Genomic DNA, 26,087 nt, shown 5'->3' on the forward strand with positions numbered 1-26,087 from the left:
ATAGAATAAATACTCTATTATAATTGGTACATTCCCTTCTCAATCTAAGTATACAATAACTTAATATATTCAATATTTAGATAAACAATTTTTAGTAGATGCTTTGGCAGTCAAATTCTCACATATTCTCTATTTCTACAGAAGTATTTAGTTATGTTTTCTGAAAAAATCACCTGGATATGATTTACAAGAAATATATGCTGTACAAAACAGCAGTCCAAATCATCACTGCAAACTGTAAAAGACACAGTTAATAAAAGAGTATAAAAAGGAATGCATATTTGCTAGAAGATATTGAACATTCACAGGAAGGAAGAAGAAACATTGGCACCATGACTTTTTCTTTTCTTGCCAATGAAGACAGAGAAAGACTGTCAGTTACTTGAAAAGCATTTAACTGATTCTAGTTTATGTGACAGTTGTGTTTCCTACACTCTGTACATTAGCATTACAAAGTTTTGGAACAGATTTTTTCTCTTGGGTAATGCTTGTTCATGACAACTAAAAAAGGTAAAAAGGTCTTCAATCATTTGTTTAGTCTAACTAAAAAGTTACTAACTGGTACATTATTGTAAGTGAGTAATAGGTGTTTCCTCATTACAAAATGACTGTTGTATTTCATTTATAACGTGAAAAAAAAAAAAAAAAGGGGAAAACAGAAAAACACAGAAGGACCTTCTAAATGTTCACACTGAGAAGTCTCTGGTTGGGCAACAGAGTGGAGCAGTAAGAGTCCATAAGTACAGACAGACGCAAACCCAACAAGAGACCATCTTAATCCAGAAGATGGACCAGGTTCCAGTGAAGAATTTTTCAATCTGAGCGCTTTCATAACTGTTAAGGGAAAAAAAAAAAAAAAAAAAAATTAAAAAAGCAATTAACTCAGTATTCATATAGGACTGCAGTATACTGTTTTTTCAAGTGGGTCACAGAATTCAACTAGGTTAATCCAGACAGCAAGCAGGGGAGAACAGCCCTTTATAATAGCGCAAGAATCACCTGGGAAAGACTTGCAATGTCTGTTCCAGCTTCTTACTTAAGGAGGAGCGACATCCTACCAGCAGATCTCCCCCCTCAGCACAGAGAGACATTAATTTCTCGGCTTTATAAATACACTTACTGGAACCAATGAGTTACTGTCATCATGACGTAGAGAGAAGCCAAGAAGAAAACAAAGTGGAAGTAGGCATAGCTATACACCGTGCCTTTCTTCTCATCATAAATCACAGTCTGGCCTCCCCTTTTTTCAGTGTGGTCTTCAGCATCAGCTGTAGGAGAGAGGAAACAAGAAAGCTTTTGCAAATTTAATGAGAACTGAAAACAGCAGCTGGCTTCACAAAGAACACAGCAAAACATCTATGATGTGATTTAGAAAAGCGTGATACAGAGCAACACTGAACACTTCCTTGCCCTCAGGGCACAGGCCTAAGCCTTTAGTAAAGAAACTAGACTGCCACTGAAATCCAGCCTTGTATCAGCTTCCTGGTCTACTGGTCAGTTTTTGAGCATTGGGGCCATTTAAATTGCTCTACCTGTATGATATTCTTCTGGCAAGTCCAAGCTGATAACCCTGATTGTATCAGATCTGCGTGCAGGACACTCTCCCTAACTCACTCCTGAACTGCAGTCTGTGCAGAGCTGCTGAGCCCAAAATCCAGGAGTCAGATCAGTCAGTCACACCCACAGGCATGGAAAGAGCAGAGATGACTCTTTGTTGCAGTAATGAAATATCCTTTAAGGAATTATTAACTAGCCTGTTGTTTTAAAATTGTATTGTTACATCTCTTCCTTCCTTCCGTAGCCTAACTCTGAGCACTTCAGCTGCTTCAGTTTGATATGCTACAGAATGAGGATACAGGCAGCTGTGTCCTTACTCTCTTGGCTTTGGCCTGAAAGCCACAAAAGTGAGGAAAACTGTGCAGTGAAAATGTAATTACCGTCTCCATCAGGCACACAGCAAAAGCAGCAACGAGCTACCTGTGGAACAGACAACAGGAAGGGTAAGAGTCTGGGCTACAACAAAGAAGCAGAACAGTTCGTGAAGGAAGGTCTGTTATGTCTACATTACAAACACTAATTTAGAAAAGTCTGGTTTGTATTTCCAATCAGCACAAAACTCAAATTAGGATTTGCCAAGTTCATAACAGAAGTTTCTAAGCTTTGGAAAAATCTACTCAGAAAGATTTGGAGCAAATTAACCATTCTTTCAGAATTACTCTAACTCAAGATCAAACACTAGTGCAAATAATTATGATAAAATGGCAGAAAAGTGGTTGCGCATTAGCAGTCCAGAAGGGACTTGCCTCTTCAGGTTTGCATCTACGTGCTTTTTAAATAAAAAATTTCTCTACTGAAAGGAAAGTATAGGGAATTTTTAAAACCCTGCTGCATGGGTTGGAAATCACAACTGCACAAGCTTAAGTCAGAAATGTACTTATCTTTGCGAGATTTTGCTGAAATGGAGCCAGAATGAATACAAGCAGAATGGGTAAAAGCAGAAAGCTGGTTTTACTGCTTTATTTAAATATTTAAATGAAGATTTTATTTTTTTTTAACTGATTGAAAAAGGAAAACTGAAATCGACACTTCTTATATTGAGTGGTAGTGTAAATGGGAGAAGGGTTCTGACCATCCAATAAATATATAAGTAAGTGCATTTTCTGCTCTAGACCACAGTACAAATCAGTACTTTCTGTAGTGCATCACCAACATTACTTGTTCTGATAAAATCCTACTCTGGGGTTTATTTTGGTTGTTGTTTAATGAAGACAATGAACCCTGTTGGGAAAATTCCCTTCCCTAACTATTATATCAATCAGTCTTTACAGCGTGAAAGTGTATTAACTTTGTTAACATATATTAGTTCACAGTATACACTGCAGTGTAATGAGATAGTGGAGTTTTACTGGAGACTTTGGTATTGTTCATGATTAAGTAAAACAAACTGAAGGCCTTTGATTCTTGGAAGCTTAGAGCTGTCCATGAAGGATAAAAGACAATGCCAGCATGCTAGACCCTCTAAAACATCTTTGAAAACCTCCCAGCATCATAGATAAGTTAACTATTGGAAAACTGACTCCAGGAACATCTGGTTCAATAGATAAGCGACAAGTACGCTGCAGAAATACAGTTGCTTTGCAGAGTTTGAGTATGACTAGTAACTGGTGGTAAGGGTGTCAGTGATTTGGCAAGAAGGGTATAAGGACTCTGTGCAAAACCACCTCTGAGGTGCCCCAGTTTGGACACCTCATGCATATGAATAAATATTTACCCTTGTAATTCTATACTTTGCATTCTAGCCTCCCTCCTCAGTTGGCACAGTTGCAAGTTCTCCTAGTACCTCCAAAAATCAGATAGTAAGCCTTTAAGGTAAAGCATTCAACTGAAACATCAATTGGCAGTTCTTACCCTGCATACCCATGATTATATGTACTCACTGGGTTCACAAACTCATGAATAGCCAAAAAGCTCATTCTTTTTTAAGAGATTGTATGACAGTTTAAATAAAATCCTTATTCCGTATCTCTTTCCACTCACATACAGTGCCAGTCTGAGTTTCCTGTGGCCTGCACTCATGTTCTGAAGCAAGCGCTCGGTTCCCTCAAACTTTTCAATCGGTTGCAGTTAAGTCCTTGCACAGACAAGAGCGATTAAATTAGCAAGGCTGGCATAAATACCACTAGCTCCTCACAATGCTCAGTTATGTTCGGCACAGATGCTGACAGATGCTCTGTACAGCACAAGCAAATGCAGAGCTACGTTCAAGCTCCTGCCCAGGAGACAGGCCCTTTTTGCCACAGGGAAGGCAATCAGAGTGCAATTAGTTGCTCTTCACCAGTCATTTCTTTATATTTACATTCAGTGGCTCTTGTACTGCTTTTCAAAACAAAATGGTCCAGAATAATCCTGTTGGCAAGCACTGTGGCAGATGAGCTGGACCTCCCCGGTGAGGGGGCCACCTCAGGCATCCACGCTGGGCCAGCTTTCCCAACCTGCTGGCTGCTCCAGCTGCAGGGCAAACCGCAGCCCCAAGCTCTTCGGACTGCACCTCCTGCAGCTTCATGCTGGCAGAGGAAGGTGGGTGGGTGTGAAGGGCTGCTGTGTTCTCTCTGGCCCCCGGACTCGTCCTGCCCCTCCCCAGCACAGGGCGGGAAGGCACAGATCCTGCCTGGATCTGCCCAAGGAGTTCTGGGACACATCTCAGTGCTTGATGCCGCGCCTGCTGCAGGCTGCCCGCCTGCCAGGGCTGGGGCCGGTGCCAGGAGCCAGCGGGTGCTCAGCTGCCTCAGTGATGACACCGGCACCCCATCCAGTCGCACCGTCCTGCCAGAGAGAAGCTCCTCTGGCACCGACATGCTCCCATGGTGAAACATGCTTTGCTTCCACACACCCAGCTACTGCACCCCCCAAGTGCCTCAGCAGATACTTTTGCATTTTTGGATTCTCACAAACACTCTGATTAAAGATTTGAAATATAAAAGTTAAAATACCAACGTAGAGAGAGCTGGGGGTGGAGATTCATCTTCCAAATGCACACACATTTGAAGAGTGACACTACAAGCCTAAGTGAGGGGTAACTGTTACTTAGCAAAAAACCACTTGTTTCCCAGTGTTTCTGGGTGTTGCTAGGGTAAGAAGGCCAAAGAAATAGGCAGGTGAAATGAAGAAACCTGTACTGCTGAAACAGAGTCAAGAAATATAATCTGAGATTACATTATAGGCAAAAAGAAAGTAAGTCCTTAGGTGTGGAAATAAAAGTAAGAGATAGGAACTTGGGATCATAGTCAGCTGCTATGAGAACAAAGGCAACCAGGTGTGAAAATGTTCAAGAACACCTCCAATTCTTTTCCTCATAGCTTCCCAACAGACTTTTCCTTTAAATGAGAGAACATGCACTTATGTGGAACACAACAAGATTCACAGGAAGTCTGCAAGATGTTAAATAAACTGCAAGAGCAGCAAATTATTTCAGTACATAAAGGCACTGCCACGGGACCAGCAAGAGCTGCAGAAGGGACAGTGTGGACAAGAGTCCATGCCCAGAGGAAAGTAGCATGCATGCTACGACCAAGTATTTTTTTCCCACCTAATTACAGATTACTTAGCTGTGAAAACAACAGCAAGAAAAGCATATGAGGAAGTCTGCACAGAAATCCTGTGGGAGGAAGCAAGAACTCACTTCAGTTTCAGGTGTTGCATATATTCCTCTCAATGCCTCTGAGCTTGCACGTGTTGTTGAGGTCAAACTAGGAGGAAAAGAAGATAGTGTCAGTCTAAGCCCAACAGGGTGATAGTTTAAACACCATAGCAAACATAGTCTACTCCCATGCCTAAGCTAAGCATTTGCCTGGATATAGCATCATGCACCTAGCACATGAAAAGTTTGTTCTGCACAAGTATAAACAAGGCTAACAACACTGCCACCGGCCAACTCAGGCTGAATCACCAGCTTAAAAGTAGGTCACTCCTGAAAGGTGGTGAATTCATCACCATCAGACAGCAGCAAACAGCTAAGCACTCCAATTTGCAATTCACAAGAGATCTCCCCTGCTGTGCACAACCAATGCTTTTATATTAACTTCACAGCCAGCACTTTGGCTCAGCATTTCTGTAAAGGCTTTGCCAGTGAAGTAACAAGTCACTGGCAGCAGTCAGTTTTCAACAGTGAATTACCAACCACTATTGTCAGCGTACTAGTTGCTGGAAATGACTTTGTTGCACGATTGTAGTTGTCTGGGGGGAATCCTTTCTAGTTTCTTGTGATTATAAACATTTCTTGCTCAGTCTTCCCCTTTCAGGATTGTGTAATGCAAACCCACCATTACCCACAGGGAGAAGTGTGTTAATGCTTTGCTGTACACACTGAGCCTGAGTGAGTAATACTTCAAAACATTCTCCTTGAAGGCCTTCTTATCTCCACAGCTACACGGTGCACTGACCCTGCAAGGCTATGTGAAGGTTGTCTGCATTCCCGGAACACCTTCCTGGGGCACTGGAAATACTGTTCTAACGTGAACTAGATCCATGATATTCATGTATTTGATATCAGAATTAAATGGAACATATATGCATATTTGATAGCAGAAGAGTGGCTGTGCTACCTCTTCAGAAAGTCTCTCATTTTAACTTCAAATTTATGAAGGCACTTCAGTATGTGGATTTTGAAACGGACTGATTAAGAAGCAGAACCTGCCCAAAAACCTGAAGCAGACAGGCAGTGCCATCTCCTGGCAACCCGCACAGCCAAAGCAAGTGATACATCACCTTTCAATCATCAGCAACTGCCCCAGTCCCTGTCCCAGAATGTGACTTTATTTACTGATGTGAGCTGCAGTAACACAAGGTGAGCATCACAACTATATGGGCACAAACGGATTTTTTTAGAGCAGGAGATTGCTGGCAAATCGCGATGACAGTATTGTGCTCACCACTTGTTCAATGGAAGCCCTAAACCCTCCCAAAAAAACAGTTTTGTTTAAAGCCCCACAAGAAACAGTCATAGCCTCTGCCAGGAGGCTACAGAAATTTCAGATAGCTTTTTTAGATGGACATAGCTGCATAGAGTTTTTCTTAGAGAAAGAGTAGATACAGAATCAAAACACTCTGAGACTGTTTGGGATCATGCACAACTGGAAATTTTTTTCTCTCCACCTCTAGGTGAAAATTCTTCTGTTTGGTTTTAATGAAATACATTTGTTTCAAAAGTTGTATTACCTTGTTGAAAAGTTTTGGCTAAAACATCTAACCATTCTGAAACTGAGGAGAATATGAACCTTCCAGCTCAGTTCTATTCCACTTTTCCCTGTTTCTTTATCTGTATGAGGCCTGCTATAAAGCCTTTGCTAGCTGGACCATGACACTGAATTTACAGTAAGGTAACTGCAAACCCCCGGACTTACCAAGAATATAAAATGCAGCCAAACAAAATGGTAGTACCCAAGCCAGTAACCAGGTTTTCATCTCTGTGCAGGCCTTGACTAAATTCAGGTACACAGATTGTGATGTTCTGATTGTTTTCATCCAGGACTTGACAAAACACAACAAACAAAAAGAGTTAGCAAAGCTCATTGCAGTGCATTTCAAAGTAGTCTTCTGACTAAAGGTTTTCAGTGAAATATCTGTAACTTCAGATGCTGGGTACATTTCAGTTGTTGCTGTCTATCTTTTAAATAAATAATACATAAAAAATTCTGTAAATCTGGCAGATTCTGTATTTTAGGCAAAACAAAAATGTACTTAGTGGGATACTAAAATTTCTCATTTGACCACAACAGACAAACAAGGAAAAAGACCATTTGGTCAACTAAGAAATAAGCTGGAAGTTTACTAATGCTTCACCCGAGACTACAGAGCCATGTAAGACTGAGATAACACAGACCTGAGACCATACATTTCTTTGATTGGAGACAACTATGAAATTCATGTTCAGTAAAAAAAGGTGGTGTGTAGTTGCCCTGTTCTCAGACTGATATACAGAAGACCAAAGATAAGGAAATGCACCAGTTACAAGCAAGATTTTATTTTAACATCTAAGGAAATTCTCCTTCTGGGTCCCTGAAATGAAACCAATTCAGTCCTTCATGTTCCAAGGTGCACCTGTGTTTTTGGTGTCTGCTTTGAGGCAAGGCAAGGCAGAGCAGTGGCCTGCAGCATCACCCCACAGCAAGAGATTACAGCTGTGCCTTACCTCAAATCAAGAGCTTTTTGAGCCAATACGGTTTAAGGCAAACTGTGTTCTTATTTTCTCTTCTTTTCCAGCAGCCACACTGCATCCCCATCGGGACAACGCAACAGTTTGTAGGGATAGAGGGCAAAATGCAGCAAAAGCTACACCCAGGTTAAAAACAAACTTAAAGTCAGTCCCCTGACCTGGTGGAGGAGGACTTTGCAGGGCTGCACAGCTTTATCAGCACACAGCAGGGACAGTGAGGAGGTGGGATTAAAAGGAGGGGTGACAAGACTTTATGGAACACAGTGGCCAAAGATGTACAGAATCCCCTACCTGCATCCATGAGGGACACCTCTGTACAGCAAGGCAGGTCCACTGTTTGGCAGGCCTTTTAGCTAAGTCTGGCACCAAAAAGCTGTGGCACACTGTGATAAGCACTGGTTCAACAGACATAACCTTTTGTTTGCCCATTCCTTCTAAAGACATTTGCAACTCTACTTTTTGGGTGCTTGCATTTTGCTCAGGCCTGGTTTGCAAGATGGCCAGTCTGAATGTCCCTCCTTGAGGAGTGAGTCACCATTAGGTAAGTTCACAGCAAATCTGTGACAGGGATGGGACACCTTAGTAAGTGCCAGCATCCCATACATTTTCCAACATATGCCACCATAAAAGCTGCACAGGCCAGTATGAGAGTCCTTATCACGAGGGGAGAAAGCAGTATCTCATCTCTGAGAGCAGATGACAACCATGAGAGTTCTCTGGCCTGGGAAGACAAGGAGGAACATCTGATTCAGCAGGTCTGAAAGACTGCGTGATGCATACTCTGAGAAATGCAATAATTTGCGATACATAAAAAAAGAATCAGAGTATTCACTCAACTGCTGAAGGCTTTGACTGTCACAAGCATGAAATAACACGAGTTCAATGATTTAATACCATACATCACCTTCTTCACTATTTTTCTTCCTTTTTTTTTTTTTTTTACACTGTCAAGAGTTACGAGTAATTCAGATACCTTCTAAATTAACTTCTATATTCAGTTAAAAACACTGCTTAAGCTCCACAAGTAAATTTTCCACTTAAATACTGTTTGTTTTTCCTTCTTAGCTGTAGAGTACATTTGTGTCTGTGCCTGTGCCTACCCAAGTGCGACAGAAAGAGATTCTTTCCACCATCTCTCCCCTTTCTTCTTGGGAAGTGTCTATAAAAACTTCTCCTTCCTGCCAATGGACTTCATTTCCTCCAGTTAGTGTTGAATAGTTGAAACAACAATAAAAGTTGAGCAATAATAAAGAAGGGGTTTTTAGCATTACTAATTTGAACCAGAAAAGTCTTAAGTGAAAAGAATGCTCTCTGTCCAAACAGGTGAATCTGATAGTTACCTGGGAAAAGGAAACAGTTTGAATTGTGCTTGTAAAGTCTTGCTGGTTTTTGTAGCCTAAGGAACTTGAAACTAGGGAGTTCCCTACTCCTGGCTTGCAATGCCAATGGCTAGAAGGCAAGTGGAGTACAGAAACTCTGTTGAAGAACAGCATCATCGCAAACAACTACAACATAACTCCAAGTCCTTTCTGAGAATGTTTCCTCTCAAAAGAGAACTGGTACTCAGGTTTTTGCTCCATTAGGAGTCCAGAGATAAGGCTATCTATCATACCAATTCTAGGAGAAATTTAGTACCCACTCTGATGGCCAGCACCTAGTAACTGGTGGTGGACCCAGTAAACTTGTGGTTGGAGCTGATGACCCAGAGGCATCCAAGAGCCATTTGTTCCAGCTCCTTTCCCACGATGTGACCAAACACATCATGTATGTAGTCATGTCCTATCATATGAGACCATGCACTTGCCTCACGAGAAAAAAGCTACAAGACTCAGAAATTTGTCCATAGGAAACTGGCTGGAATTGCTCTGGTGCAACAGATGCAACTCACCCAAGGTACATTAAGCTCCCCTGGACCAAAGTACTTAAGGTACATGGAGAGTGCCAATCGCACTGTTGCTCTGCTTCTCAGATTTATTTTTAGTACTTGCAATTTGTTCTACATAGGCCAGAACAAACCAAACCCAGCACTCCTATATCCCTGAATTTGTTAATGCAGGTTTGCTAAATTCTCGCTTTCAATACATGAAATCTCTGAAAGAATTTACATAAATCATTACATAACTTACTAGTTTCTGGTGGCTTGCTGGATAGTGCAGAGAAAGTGAGGTACATGACATAGCAGCTGATAACTCCTGACTGCAGCAAACCAGAATGGGGCTGGCCTTTACAAGAAAGAGGAAAATAAGTTATTTTTGCAGACATTTTAACAAACTGAAAAAGAAATTAATATCCTTTAAAGAACAGCACACTAGTATCTTCCAGAAGAGAAGAGTATCTTCATAAATAGTATCTTTTCTGTTTTACTTAAAGCAGTTCTTAAGTCTTTAAGCGTCAGTTTAGATACATTTCCACTGGCATGTAAAGGGAGAAGAGTCTGTCCTTTAGCTCTGCTGGCTGTTTTAGAAAGGCATTAATGATTCCCACGTAAGTAAAGAATCATCACTCTGCTCTTGTCACAAGCAGCAGCTTCCCAAAAACTATCGACAAACTGCCACGATAGTTTTATTTGTCTGTAAAATTTGTGTTGGAGTCACTCAAATTACTATTTCCAGGTCCAATGTATGCAAGATACTAACAGCATGCACAAAATATACCTAAGCATGAAATACTGCTGTCAACTCCTCCAGGCCCAAACTTTACAGATGGTAAATCACAGTCAAAAGTAAATGGTAAAGCGGTGCTGAATGAGTTTGACAGCTGTTACCTCAAATGTTACCTCTGCAAAGAGTTGTTACCTCTGCAAGAGTTGTGTAACCTCTACAAGACGTAACCAGCCATGAGCACGTCAGGTCAGCCTTCTTCACAGTGTGACTGCCTGATGGCACACCCAAAATGTCTCACACCTCTGCAGTTTTAGCAGCTGAGCTGATGACCAGCAACAGCACTTCATAGAGTAGATAAAGAAGGACAGGGCAAGAGCAGCGCCAGCTCTGAACTATCATGAGACTTTCTGCCCAGAAGACAGCTCATGCCTCGAGGTACACAACTGTGGCAGAACTAGAAACCCAGGAGGAGAAGAGGTCAGCGGACTCACGATTCTGGACACAGGGCGATATGGCCACCAGCGACACAAAAAGGCACAGGCCACCGTTAACACCAATTAGGACCTTGTTGTACATGCAGCCCTCTGAGCGTGTGTAGAAAAGAGCCATGAGGACCAGGGCTGCCACAGCAACGGAGTACAAGATGAGAGTGACCAGGGCAAGCAAACCATTCCACATCTGCTTGTGGTTTGCACCTGCAGTCCTGGGGAGAGAGAGGCAAGCACCTTATCTTTGTTTTCCCTTCCCAAAAAGCTAAAATGCTAATAGCTGAATAGTTCATATCCTCAAACACTAAAAACAGTGCTTACTTTACTGAAGCACGTGTACGTTACTACACCAACACAGGCCCATGAAAGGTTCGTCCCATGAAACAGAGGGAAACATTGCTTAGCATTAGTGTTTATCTTCTGTATTATCATGCCCAGATGTTTCTGCAATTATAGCCTCGCGTGACTCCCAGAACTCCCAATCTCTGCGATCAGCCTGTCAGCGCATCTCAGCTGAATACTTCAGGGATTTACTCAGTGGGAACTCTGAGCGTCCCAGGCTCAGATAGGGAGCAGTGCTTTTCACACAAGGACAGGAAAAGCATATTGCTCCACACAGCCTCTCTCCTTCCCCTTGTGCTACCATGACAGTTTTACTACTCTTTTGCTCTAAAAGCCTCCTCTCCATTTGGTCTATCCCACCGGTATCCCTCAGCTGAAGTGTGGTACATCTTTGCCTTCCCCTCTTCACCTTCCAAACACCTCTTGCAAAGAACACTGTTTTTTTTAGGAGTAGCAACTAAAAAAGTTGTTTTGGCACAAAGGGCTTTTTGGTGTGTGGAAGGTTTATTTTTTGTTTTGTCTGGGTTTTTTGTTGTTTGGTGGAGTTTTTTTGTGGGAACATGACTTACTTTAAAAGAATATCTAATGTAGAGAGTGATAAAGTAAATGCTGCTGCTGGAAACCTTTCATCCACAAAAAAGCAGCTACAGTAATTAGCAGTAAAAATATCTGTGCTATAAAGAGAGCTCACCTCTTTCTCCCTGAAAACATGTATCTAACAAAGACCAAAGGTTTGCTAAAACTGTTTCTTAGCAGTCAGTATACTAACTAGAACAAGAGAGGACTGTAAAGGCTTGTAGAGGAAGAAATGAGAGACAGAAAGGGTAGAGGTAGGCGTTCCTGTGTATATGTAGGAGGACAATTTAAATATTTTACATTGATGAGAGGCTAAGGGCTAGGAAGGTATTAGCAAATATTCTTAAACCAGAAATGAAGTCAATGCCAAAATGGGCTATATGTGGGTTGATATGTGGGAATTTTGCATGTTTAGATGAAGCAAAGAAGTTTAAGAGAAAGTAGCAGTTCTCATGTTGAGAAAAGATATCAAACTGATGTGCATTCAGCTGACACAAAAAAAGCAGGATTTACGTTCACATCACTGCATACATTTTAATTTACATTTTGCAAATCTGGTTTTATTCTCTTGCATCAGTCTGCTTCTTAGCAGGTATATTTTTATATAAAACAACTTCAAGTAAGAGGTTTTTGCATCCCAACATGTTACTACTTATTGGAAGCCAAGCAAATCAGGTTAAGAATAAATCAGCAATGTAGAAGTGAGTTAGGAGGAAACATCTCTGCTAGGGAAGAAGAAAATGGACGAAGCAAAGCTCTAAATATTGACATTAAAGTGTCTTCTTTTGCAATTACATCCATGCTACTTTTAAATTCTTTTTTTATGAGAAATGTATTGTTCAAGAGTCCACCAGAATTTTATGCAAATAACTAATTGCCCAACACATACCAATTTTTATTCCATTTGTGTGCGAACTCAACAAGCAGGATGAGCTGAATGCCAATGAAAAGGAAGCCTCCTGTTGCACCTACATAGCGCCAGGCTGCAAGACAGAGAGACAGAAAATAGGTCAAATTGCAGTTGCGTTTCCCTTGAGATAAAATGGAATTATTGTCTAGGCAGTGCAGCTGTTACACAGTTTTAGTATCTCAACCTCACAGGTGGAGCAGGAGATGAGAGACTTCAGCTGAAGGGCCAGCTCAGCTAACTCAAGATTAGCTCCCTGATTAACTCAGCTTGCAACCTGCTACGCTTTCAAAATAAGCCTGTTAGGATACTTACCGAGTTTCTCTAACCTAGAGGATTTTCGTGGAAACTATGAGTTACTATATTCAGACAGAAAATATTGAAACCTTTATTTGTGACTAGCAGGAGGGAGGTGGTATGAAGGCATTTCACAGGAATCTAAACCCTGAAATTGCAAGGTACTGGAACCCAGTACTAAAAAGGGCAATTTCTTCCCTTCCAGATTCTAGCACCACAGAAAAAACAAAGGTGGAGCTTATCTGTTTACACATGCTGTCTTGAACCACTCCTAAAGAGTCGGGAACACTTGTAATTCACTGACTAGTTTTAAGACAGGTTATTTGACTATTTAACCACTGACCTACATATACTGTTTTTAGGTAGCTGTTTGGATGCTTCAGACAACAGATTTCTTATATGCAATATCAGAAGTCTCTGAGGAAATACAGATACCTATTTAAATGTTTAGTTGCATACAAGCTTGTCTGCTGTGCAGTGCATAGCCTATAAATGACTCCACGTATGCAGCTGATTTCAGTGAAGAAGACCAAGCAAGCGTATTAGCAAAGTTCAGCCATATCCTCCCATTGTGTTTTCCTTTGAGAATAAAGCTCTTATAAGTGAAGTGGAACAACAGAACAGTCAGGGCACGTTACCCTTAGCAGATAATGTAGGGAGGTTTTTTGGTTTCTTTACTGTACCATAAGCTCATTATTTAAAAGCAAGCAAAAATGCCATTTGTCTGGTTTTGCTAAAAGTATTATGTGCACTTGATAAGCATGCTGTTCTTCAAACAAACAAAACAAAACATGGAAGAAATTAGCATTTACTTTTTTGTAAAGGAAAAATAGGCAGGAAACAAGGTGTGCATGTGTGTCTGGGAGAAGCAGATTAGGAAAAAGCAGACCACCAATGGAGTTAGTAATTAAATAGCAAGACTGTCTGGATCTCCCACTGCCACAGGAAGTACATTCCAGGATGTTTTATGGGAATGTCCTGGTTGCTCCTAGCCCACAACAGGCCTGTGAGAAGCCTGCCCAGAGCTGGCATTTAAGCACTGTGCGGTGCCAGGGCATCTTCCAAAACTGGAATTGCTTCAGGCATGGCATCCTCAGCAGAGCAACATGCCCCAGGAAGTCTAATTTTACCTTACTGCATTTACACCACCAGCCTGAAAGCTAACAACATCCCAAATTGTTTTGCAGCACTGCAGGTTTCCAGGCAAACACCGGCACCCAGCAGGTCACTGTGCCCCCTTGAGCACTAGCACCTCTTCGCTGCACAGCACGGAACCTGGCTGCTGTGCTACGGCAGAGCTGCCTGCACAAGTCAAACTACTATGTGGCTCTGTGTTCTTAGGGAACAATCTCTTGTGCACCATTACACCTCCCTGCTTCTTGAAGAATTTGCAAGGCAGCACTGCAGTGGTATTTTTACCTACCCATTTCTTGCACTTTGTCAGGAAAAAACCACACCCTTTACTGCACATTCAGACTAAGACCACGTACTCTGTGCAGACAGAGCTCCCAAACAGCTCCAAGTACACCTTTTGCACCTGAACTGTACTGGCTTTACTTGAAGAAATATGGCAACATTCAGGTTGATCAGACCTTTAGCGTTTATAACCACTCACAAGGTAGTACAGAATGAAGCAGAAGAACAAAACAAGAAGGACGTACCATTGAGGAAAGTGTCCTGATCAGGAATGAAGAAGGCTCCTGAGCACATCGCTGCCAGAAGTATAAGTTTAATGAGCCAGAATCTGGACAAGAGGCAAGGACAGAAAAAAATCATCTGGTTATAATAGGAAATAGAGGTCTTCAACTCAAGTACCATGAGAAATCTCTATTTAAAGCTCAACAAGAGAAAAAACAGCCTTTGATGACTGATTGCCACTTCAGTTAGTTTTCACTTCACTGCATTATTTCTGACAAAAGCAGTAAAATCAACTTTTGGTTTGTTTTGGTTTAATTTTTTTGCACAGTACTACACCTAGCTGGAAAGTAGGCAGAACAAACCTTGAGTAAGCAGTACAAACAAAGAGAACTGGAAATTAAGCAATCAAATGAATACTCACCCATTATGAATGTATGCCCGGCAGCTTTTGCTGCTGTTAATTTTGATGGTGAACAAGAAGAACAAAAAGAAGAAACAGGCCATCCCAAAACAGACTTTGTACACTGCAGAGTATCCCACCAACTTCTCGCACATCTCACCCGCCTGAATGCCCTTGCACATCTCCTTGTAGAAGGGAATCTGAAAAGCATAACATGTTACAAGCCATCAGAGAGGACACAGGGCTCCTTGTAACTAGGCACGTCTATGCCTATGCACCACTGACTTTTCACTGGCTTAATTTAACACTTTTCACACCTGATACCCCTCAGCCTGGATTTAAGGGTTCAAGGGACATAAAGAAAGGTAAAACACATGGGACTGGAGTTTTATAGAGCCTCAAGTCTCAACTCCTTCCAGATGTTTTGGAGTGCAAGTCCACCTCCCTTTCTTCAGCTCTGTTGGCTTAAGCCATCCCATCCCCGTTCTGCTTATCCCCTCAACCCTGGGACCTCTCCCTCCTTCCCATGCTTTACAGCAAAAGACTCTGGTTGCTTCAGTAACACAGCATCCATAAGCCATACTGGCAGTTTTGTCAGCCAAAGGGGCAGGAATGGGGCTGCAGGGCAGGAAGCTCTGGCTCACGTTGCCCTCAGTGGAAACACAGACCGAAGCACACCCAAGCGGCACAGCGGCAGCAAGCACACTGCCCTCCATCACAGCCTCCGGAAGGCAGTTGTGCCAGTTGCTCTGATTTTGTTTTAAATTAACAGAAAGGTAGGAAAATTCCACCCTTCCCTTGACTCATTAAATATTTGCCTTTGAGGCCTTGCTCTTGCCGCAAGGGGAAAGTAAACAGCTGCACACTTTGGCTTCAGTTTCACCAGGCGGATGTGATGCTGGGCACTCAAAAAAGCAGGTCTGTGTGGCCAGGACCCACTCCTGTGGGGTGCCTCTGTGCAGACACCTCCCCTTGCAGCCAGGGAGCCATTCAGCTGAGCAGAAATACAGGCATTTAATTAGAAAACCACTGTTCATTTCAAAGAAAGAAGGGCCTCTCTGTACACTCACAGCCCTCAGCTGAGGCTGGTGAGACCAGTTGAGCAACACATCAAACCCTCTGCAGCTGATTGCTGCTACCTGCACAGGTAACTGGAGGAGACAGAAGACAATGTGGGCCAGGACATAACATGCACAAATAAATAATGTGGGCAAAGGAAATGGGAATTAGTCTTCAGAAAGCATTCAGCCAGGCCAGATTTTGCTTAGGGGAAACATAGATTGTGGACAACACCATCCTTGAAGATTTTGAAGAAACTAGCAAAGATAGGAAGGAGTCTTTTCTTCCTTCAGCAGGCAGGTCAGTACACAAAACCAGGACAGGGGAAGAACAGGACCCGAAAGCAATTGATCAGGGAGCACTCCTAGCAGGGTAGAAAGCCATCTGAGATAGAGGAATGAGGGATAAACATGTGAACTGCTGGCTTCCAGCTCTGAAAGTCTGCCTCCCTCATCAGGGTATGCAACCTCCCAGCCCAAACCAGTCAGGAGTTCAACAACCCTCCTAGCAGTTTCCCAAAAAGAGCAAGTATTTTAGTAGCTCACAGCAACGCTGAGCTAAGGGTAGGAAACTTAACTATGGTACTGAGCTGATCCTAGGTGGGCTAGAACCAGCCAAGGAGACGAAAAGCAGATCTCAACACAGCTGCGTGGTGTTACAAGAACAGATTAAAGCTGGGCCACTCTGAGATGCTCTTTCAGAAGTAACTCAGAGTTGAGTAGCCACTGCACAAGAGGCTGGACAGTAAATAAGTACCTGTGGCTACCTTGCATCCAGGAGTTTTTAGAGAGCTCATGAGAAACTGTCTGGAGCATCAGCAATGCCTTTCCCAGGTGCTGAAAGGCAATGAAACGTCAGACTGGGCAAACATGCCAGCATTCAAAATGAGCAAATGGATTGACTGGAATAATGGAGGGACCTATTAATGCCACAGTGATGACAGGGCAAGCCAAGAGGCTACAGCAATACCAGGGGAAGCAACTGGGCTATCAATTAATGCTTTCCAGTTCTTCACTTATAATAACCATAAGAAGAAATTTTAAAAATTGCATAACCTTGAACTAACAATATTTCTGAGAAAATTAGATATTTGTTTGATATAGGTGATAGTACTGACCAAGGAGACAGATATCTGTAAGATCTGTACTTGGTACCAAGCAGTATTTTGCTTATGAGACTTATAGAACAAAACAAAAAATTACCATGGAACTTGATTAATCAAGTAGCTAATTAAAAACATATTTCTGGATAAATGTAAATGGGCATCTTCTTTAATCACATAGGTTTCTACAGAGACCTTGATGGGATTTTTGACCCTGTATGTTCTTTTCTCCATTTAGTTGTAATTTCCTCACAGATCTAGCTGAGAGAAAATGGATGGATTCACAAGAACAATAGCTCAGTTTGTGCCTACACCAGCAACAAAGAGCTCAGCTGTCATGTAGTATGCCCAACACTACGCAGTAATAAGTGATGGCCACAGGAATAGTCCTCTGGGATTGAATGCCCTTTTGGAGATCCGTGATCCTGAAGGAATAAAAGAAGAATAAAACCAAAATCTTGGGGACCCTGGCAGATACTAAATATGAGCACAATGCTGGGGATGAAACGACTGATGTAATGAAACAGGCATGTTTTCGTGAGAGGATGGTCTACTGCTGGGAACAATTTATGAAGGCTTATGTGACTTCTTCACTGAAAGTTAAAAGAGACTAATTTTTTTTTTTTAAATTATATATCTCTGAAATATGTTCAGCTGCTGAGCAGCCTGCCCAGACTATGTGATTTACCAGACTTTCCATTTGCTGGGTAGTTTTGCCAGCTGTTAAAATCACAGATTAGTTATTTGTTAAGTTTGATATAGTGAAAGATCTATTTTTATACCTTTAAAAGCAACATAAGCTGAATTCTTTGGCCTCTCAGTAGAGGCTGTAGAAACTCAGTATCCTCTCAGATAACATAAACGCCTCAGCTGCTATGCAAGCAATGATGTTATCACAGCAAAGTCAGTAATTGTCTGAGCAAAGTGAAACCCTCGGAGACAATGGCAACATCTGCAGAAACAGTGACAGACTGCCCTGAACTTGCTTTCTCCTGACGGCGAGCTGCTGGTGCCCAGAATAAATGCAGTGCAAGAAGCAAGCCAACATGGTCACACTGCATCCAAGCTCCAACCGGCTGGGGCTGGGCCACCTCCGAACTTGGGTCTGTCTGCACCCAAACATATGAATGCAGGAGTACAAGAAATGGCATCAGAGGAGGAACAGGAAGGAAGAAGTGTGTAGAAATGGACCTGAAGAGCCCAAAGGAGACTGCTGGATGAGGTCATCCAGACAAAAGCAGAAGGAGAATGTGGCAGACAAACTTTGTGATGGAAACGGAGGAAGCATGAAAGAAAATCTGTGTAGGTGGAAAGACAAGGGCAAAAAAGCAAGTAAAACTGCCTGAACAGTGGAGAAATTGAATAGGAAACCAAAAAAACAATCAGACCAAAACACATGCCATCTTACATCTATGGTGAAATTCTTATCAGAAATAGGCAATGGGCATCTGCACTTAAAAAACTAATTTTTGGTAGCAAATTTGGGTTTTAACATACTATAATACAGTTTAGGGCCAAGATACAAACCTGGCTGGGGAAACAAGCCTAAAAGGATGCTCTGCCAAACACACAACTACCTAGAACTGAAAGGTTTTGACACAACTCAACTGGTTTTTACTGGTGTTTGTTTTCCTGAAAAAATCTTCCTTATTTTTCCTTCCATTATTCAAGTAGAACATGGATATTTCGACGGTGAATGGTTTTGAAATATCGAATGATATTTCGACTGGTTTTGAAACAGCTTTTAACATTAAAAATTTAATTTAAAAAATAAATCAAAACACTACTTCAACACACCAGAACAATTCTCTCCCTTTTCTTCTCTCAATTATCCTTTTAAAGCCTATGAAACACAGAGTTTTGCTTCAACAGAACATGTGAGTAAAGCTGTACCTGTTTTTCAAAAAAACAGAATGACTGGGAAAAAAAATGGATGAAGGCATAGGAGCACTTCAAGTTGAGTCCTGCTTTGCTTCATTTTGGAACAGAGTCAAGTTTCTAAACCATTTTGTGTAACTGCATATTGGTCTTTTCTGTCTTTGTGTCCCCATCACCAATACTCTCATGTCTTGATTGATGCTCTACCCCATCTTTTGCCTTGATACACAATCTTGCTCCTCTGAAATCTATTCTACATGGTACTACTAAAATATTTTTCTGGTCAAAACCAGCCACTCCTTCAGTACCCCTCCACTGCCTCTTGTTTCTTCCCAAGAGATCAAAACCAAATGCTTTGGTTTCTTTGCACATTTTTTAGAACTTAACCCCTTGAGCCTCTCTCCCTTGGTGTCCTGTGGGTGCAGGAACAGCTCAGGAGATGAGGAAGAAGCGTGAAAACAACAGGAAAAAACTCCCCCTCAAAAGACACTGTTCAGTTCTTAAGGCTTATCACTAAATACTATGTCCTCAAAATGCTGCTGGTTAGATCAGGAAGCAAGGTTTTGAAACCACAATCAAATACTCCACAGGTACTGTGTCCTCCTGTGTCCTGACACATGATTTCATGTACCTGCCAGCTTCACTAAAGATGTGGAAGCTGAGCTCCGTGGGACAGTACCTCGCTTTTCTAGCCATGTTGCAAGGCACAGAGCAGGTCCTCAGCTCTGGGCTGGCACCTGCAGAGTGTGGTACCTCACAAACTGAAAAACTGTCTTAAACATGTTTTAATAGATGGAATGCATGACCATGGGGGTAGGTAAATACTGCAAACCAAATATACACATTTTTTTAAAAGTCTGTGTTTAAAGTGTTCATAGGAGGTGTACATTTGCTGTTGCTTCCTGTCAAAATAATGCCAAAGGACCCAGTGCTACAATAAATACTTTCTAACTACTTTAGAACTGGGAATTTATAGCCAATCAACGAAAAAAATCTCTCGCTGACAAAGGAGAAATTCCTTTCACATAACATCAGCATTTGATTTCTAAACTGCTAAAGCATACACACGGTTCCCTGACAAGATTATGGCTCCATAAGGAACTGCATTATTTTTTTTTTTTTTATTTTAATACAAAAAAATTAAAATTCTGATTAAAATTAAAGTTCTCTCTCCTCTCAAGAAAGAGAGGCTGAGGTCCTAGAAGCATCATGCAAAATGTCTGCTTACAGTCTGACTTCAGGAGCTAAGAGTGCTCCATGATCCAGCCAAAACTGAAGGAATCAGTAAGTGCCCAGCACTTTCAAAACACAGTTCATCACTGAGAAGCTGAGACTGGTTAGTCTGAATAAATATTTTGAAGGTGCACTCTATTGCAACTGGGCTGAATTAGGTTCAGGAGTCTTTGAACTTTTAACAGCCTTGAACATAATTATTGAATTAGAGAGCAGATAAAGAAAGCATACTTTCAGATGGTCCATTTCCCACTCAAAGACATCAAATGCTCTATATTAAGAGGGTGATTATCTTTCCACTTCACACTAACAGCTACTCTTTGTGCTATTTCTTCCCACACTGAGCTTTCAAGACTATGAACTGGAAAGGAAATCTGGCACTACTGAAAAGCATGTTATTGAAGACTTCTTGAATCACTTTTTCTGTTGGATAAAGAGCGAGTATTTTTTGTTAAGGATAGAAGCTGCATTAAAACCACACTACTGATGAAAAATGACTTTATGAAATTTGGATATGAGCACATAATTTGTCTCCCACACTCGAGTTCCTTGGGTTACTCACTTTATTGCCTAGCTAAGCATCTAGTAAGTCAAAGTAATTCCTGGCAAGCCATTTCAGCACACACATGTTGAACAGTTTTTAAGCCGCAGCTCACAGGCAAGCACCATGTCTGTACTGGGTGCTCTCAAGGGGCTGTCAGAAACTTCTGGTGGCCAGGGGTAAGAAGGTGGCACAAGGATAATTCAAGCAAAGCGCTCTTAAATGAATGAAAATTAGGAGAGAACATACAATGGGGAGAAACAGAGCACAGAAACTCTCAAACGAGCCCTGTCATTCATTTGTGTTGCAGGCACAGGGTGCTACCACTAGCTTCTGGATCCGGGCTGCTGTGGAGGGAAGGCTTCCAGTTGTCTGTGAAACCTAAGTGCAGAAGGTAAGCAGGGCATCAACTTCACCAGTAGCTGGTTAAACCAGGAAACAGCCTTAACTGTGCAGCCACCAGTACTCCCTCTTGGGAGGGTAACACAAAACAACTAGAAGCCTGCAGCAAGGGAAGCCTTCTGAACCTCCAGGGCAAGGACATACACAACCTCGAAGCAGGTCTGATGCCACGTTTCATGCAGAACTTAATTTTTAGGAATTAAGCAATCCAGCCATTGTTCCCTCTACTTAAAAACAGACTTTTCTAAAACAGACTTTTCTTCTTGTAGCTTGTAGAGGGTGAAGGAGAGGATTTCTGCTACTTAGAGCAACTTGGGTGGCTTAAGAAACCAAACCAAAGACGTGGTACAACAGGTCTAGTGTGTGACCACAAGCAGGCTGGTGAGCATTTAGCTTAGGGAAATTATATTAAGAGTCTGAAAGAAACTTCAGTTTTAAAACTGAGTTTTAGCCACAGCTCCTTCCAGGCTTTTGAAGCTTTTTAATTAAAAAGGCAATTAGAAATGAACAATATCTGCTGTGGTTAGAGGCCATGTGAACACAATGACTCAATGCATACTGAAGAAAATGCCTTGTAAAGGATCCACAGCATTGTGCATTGCAGTAGACTTGTTACACTACACCAATAACACAGAATTAAAATTATAAATGCAACACTTGAAGTGTTATTTTCTAATTTGCTATGTCTGCTACTGAACAAGTTGCCAGACTTTAACTCAACGTTAGACTGAACTGATTTGTTCTACTCTAAAATGTTCCCTGACAGCCTCTAGTGACACTGCAGGTTTCCGCACAACAAAAGAAGAGGAAGGCTGCTAGTCCTGCGATCCTTGACTCTTCCTTGACAGGAATTGACAGGAAGAGGCTGAGCATGGAAAATCATCCTGCCTGGGTTTGGAAGTGGACGGGTAGATGGAATCGACTGCCTCTTCTGAGGGAGCACCCTTATCTATGAAGAGCTGTGGAAGGAGCTCCATTTCCTTCCAGGGTCAGAAGTGGGTTCATTTCTCTTACTTACGTGCGTTTTCATTTCGTTAGCTACGGTTGTTGACATCATAACACAACAGATGACAGTCACCAGGATGAAGTAAAGCGCATACATGAAGCGGGTGCTTGTTGACTGTTTTATCTTTGGGCAGCATTTGCAGCACAAGGAACAAGCGGTAGCACCACAGCAGCAGGCCAACTGGAAAGTAAGACAAAAACACAAGTCATTCCATCACAGCCTTTAGGTTTCTATTGCAAAAGTCAGACAGGGAAGCTGGGAGACTTCCTGTAAACCTCCAGAATTTCTTAAGACCTCTCCTCCCAGCTGAGCAGAGTTTAAGTGGAAGCAGACTGTCTTGTTTATCAAAAGTCACTAGGTTTAAGCACGTCAGTTTCTAGCCTTCCCACACAGGAAGGATAAGAATGAAGAGGATGAGGAGGACATTACAATGGTAAAGGCTCCATTTCCTGCAATACGCTCTCTCTCCTCTCAGTAGTGAAAAAACAAATCTGCACAAGAAGGGCACAGACGCCAAAACTGTTCACTTTTAACATACAGACAAAAGTATTTTGCTTCTAACACAAGCTGTACAGATCCACTTCAATTCACCAGAACCATACTATCCTTTTTAAGGAGCCCTTTCTGGTACACACACAGACAAAACTTTTTTTGTTATTATTATTTTCTACAGAACTTTTAATGCTTCTAAAGACTTTAAGCAAATTAAAGGGGGGAGGAAAAACTGTTTAAGCCACAGTTTGGGATAGTTGTGCTGAAGGACAGACAATAGCTACAAAAAACCCCCAAACAAAGTCAAACAAACAAAAAACTACATTAACAGTTCCAAATATTTTGTGTGCTAGAGAAAGAAGAGAAAGAATCTGGAAATACTTGGCTTACTGCAAACAAAGCAAAAGATAGCTGAGCTTTAAGGACCCAAAATACAATGGCACTATCTTGTACTGAAGAAAGATAGAGAAGAAATACAGCTTCACAGTTAGTTAGACACACTTTGCAAATGGGAAAGCAGTGATTCCATGGGCAAGGTGGCAAGGAAAAAATACACAGCTGCAAAGAAAATAATACCAAATCACACTTTAGCTAATACTGTCTCCAATGTTTAAATGTTATTAGAGACAGAATTCCATGTGTATTTTAGTTCTTTTCTACCTGCAGCTGAGAGTCCACCAAGATAAAAACCAAGCATAGCAAAAAGCACATAACTGCCTCATTCAACAGGGAAAAAGGTACTGAATAAATCCCAAAAGGGATCTAGCTTGATGCTCGTTATTTCCGTGCTTTCAACAGTATCATTAACTCTCAAAGCAGCTGGATTCACCTTCCCCATCTTCTACTTTTAGAAAAGACATATATAAAAATATAAATAGAAGCCTTATTTTTATACATAAAGCAGCACTGTCCTTGGCCAGGCCCTTCCTTGCAATAGGCAGAAGCTTCGTATGGCTCTTGTGTTTAACCCAGCACCCACAACCACAGGAGGGATCTTTGGACATCAGCTGGCAGCACTGAGCAGAGAACCTCTCTTCCAGGTCTCACTGCTGCTGGTCCAGAGCAGCCTCACCCCTCAGCACTCCCATTTTTGAGGGGCTTCCTCTGGCTAGTGTGCAGCACAGGGACAGTACACTGCCAGTGGCAGGGGCTCGAGCACACCGAGGCCGCTTTTTCCTGGCTTTTCTTTGGCCCTCAGAGGGGCTGCGGGGATGTTGTGAGGACAATGACTCTCCGACCCAGAGAAGGGGGTTTCATGTGTGTGTTTGCAGACACGCATCTCTGATATAACTCCACAGCGTCTCACAACCAGACTGGTTAAACAAAAAGCCCCAAATCATTTTGAAGTGTCTTGAAAAGACTCCCAGCTTATCATTTCCTTGCTGTGACTATCTCCTGCAACACCCAAGCTCAGGCTTCCTGCCTTCAGCCCCACAGAAACTTGGTAGCGGACGGGACCTTGCCTTGCTCGACAACGGCTCTTTAGTTTGCAGAAGACATAAAACGGGGACAGTCCAACCTGGCTCCCACTCTGCCCTTCTCTCAGTTCACTGCTGGATCTCATGCCAGAGGAGACAGGGGCTTCAAAGCACGCAGCTGCTAAAACTGCTACTACTGCAAAACAGAAATCCTCCCCAAAACACACAAAGCTCCAACTGTGGGGAGTAAACAGAATGGGCTCGTGTTGGCACCAAAGCTGGAAATTAAAAATACTACGTGCATAAGCACATCATGCAAGTATACTTTCAAAATAGAAGACAGTGGTGACTGAATGGCAATTTTATTTTTTATATGTAGAAAAATTAAATTAACTTTTGTAGCATCAAGTAGAAGGCCAAGAAATAAGGAAGCTATGGCAAGTTACCAATTCAGCAAACAAATGGAGTAATAACATTTCAAAACAAAACCATACTATCAAAGCATAACCCATCCACTTCAGAATTATGGGGGGAAAAAAAGAGTAAGACTAAAGATCCTTTCAATCTCTATCATCCAGATCCAAAGTATCCATGATGAACTTCAAATGCTGGCCATACTCACCATAATGTTAAAAACTAACACAGCACAGAAGTAAAGAGGTAAGCAGCTTTGGCATTTGTAAGGGGAACGATATTTTCCTAAGCCAAGTTCTCAAGACCTCTGCCAGTGAAACCTCATCTATGTCCAGCAACATGTCTGCTATTCCAGTCCAGGGTCCCTGGAACTGCTGTTTAAAGCAACCAATACTTAAAGAGAATATACAGCTCATTTATGCACTGTTCCACATTACTTAGATAGACTTTAATGATAGTTTCTAATACTAAGCATGCACCCTATAAATTGGCAATATTTGTGAAAAACACCAGTGTCTCCATCTTTTTTCAGATGCACTCCTTTAAGCACTCTCAATAGCCATGGAAACCATAGAAAGTTGGATAGGTTATTCAGACACAGTCTCAAATTCGGTGGGTTATTTTTTTGTGCGTGTGTGTGTGTGTGTGTTTTTTTTTTTCTTTCCCCAACTGTGGTTATGACTAAATACATTCCACAGTGGGCTGCACTGAAATAGGTGTTATCCAAAAATAAATGAAAACAGTCTCTGTCCCAAAGAGTAAGATGCAAGCCACAACCTACTGACCTGAGAAGTTTCAAAGATGTTATCTTTGTGTGACAGACTTTAAAACCAACATCTATAATGAGTTCTCTGTTAAAGGGTTGTGGTCAATGTGCAGCTCAACTATGCAATCCCTCTGATGCCACATGCTTTACCATAGGCATAGCCCATCTCGCCTCACCTCTGCCTTACAACTGCAGTGTAGGTCTGCCCAGGGGCTCAGGACCCACCGGTGCAGAAGTGCAAGCTGGTAACAAATTCTTCCTATGTTAAAAAAAACAGGCTGTGAAAAAAAATAATGTCATAAATCTTTGACAGATTTAGCTTATCAGTAAACAAAAGCTCATCCAAAGGACAAGTTCTGCAAAAGGAAAGCACCATGTGGTTTTTAGGACAGAGACAACCCAGACAACTCAAGATCTGAGATTGCTGCCAGCAGGCAGGCCTGAAAATCCTGATCTGTACCTACAGTGCTTCTTCAGAGTCCCATGATCCTTCCAAGTCCTGGGTCCCCCAGAGCCCAACACGATGGCATCCAAAAGCCAGGCTGCTCTGGGAGGAGTCTGTCACGCTGCAGCAGGTTCCAGCTTCAAGTCTTTCTCATCCAAAGGCTCCCACAAGCCAGGCAGCAAGTACAGCCACCCCAGCTCCTGCTCTAGCTTTACATCTCCTCCCTGGGTGAACATCACAGTCTGACAATAATTACAAGCGCTATGCAAATATTTATGCTTTCCTCAAATACAATGAGACAACCCCCTGACAGTAACACACCACAATGCCAGTCCTCCACAATGTATACCGGCTGCTGCTTTGCTCGGT

General features: G+C 42.0%; 1 protein-coding gene across 1 annotated transcript; it reads right to left on the reverse strand.

The window, feature by feature from the left end:
* Positions 1 to 1,223: 1,223 nt before the first annotated feature.
* On the reverse strand, positions 1,224 to 22,279 carry SERINC5 (serine incorporator 5). Its single transcript, XM_029084114.1, has 9 exons — positions 22,196 to 22,279; positions 14,984 to 15,162; positions 14,586 to 14,668; positions 12,610 to 12,703; positions 10,806 to 11,017; positions 9,838 to 9,933; positions 6,900 to 7,026; positions 5,180 to 5,246; positions 1,224 to 1,268 (listed from the first exon to the last, which is right to left on the reverse strand). The coding sequence occupies exons 1-9, from the start codon at positions 22,277 to 22,279 to the stop codon at positions 1,224 to 1,226; spliced, it is 987 nt and encodes a 328-aa protein (XP_028939947.1).
* Positions 22,280 to 26,087: the final 3,808 nt, after the last annotated feature.

The sequence above is a fragment of the Antrostomus carolinensis genome, unplaced genomic scaffold, assembly GCF_000700745.2.
Source record: "Antrostomus carolinensis isolate BGI_N321 unplaced genomic scaffold, ASM70074v2 scaffold4653, whole genome shotgun sequence".
Lineage (NCBI taxonomy): Eukaryota > Metazoa > Chordata > Aves > Caprimulgiformes > Caprimulgidae > Antrostomus > Antrostomus carolinensis.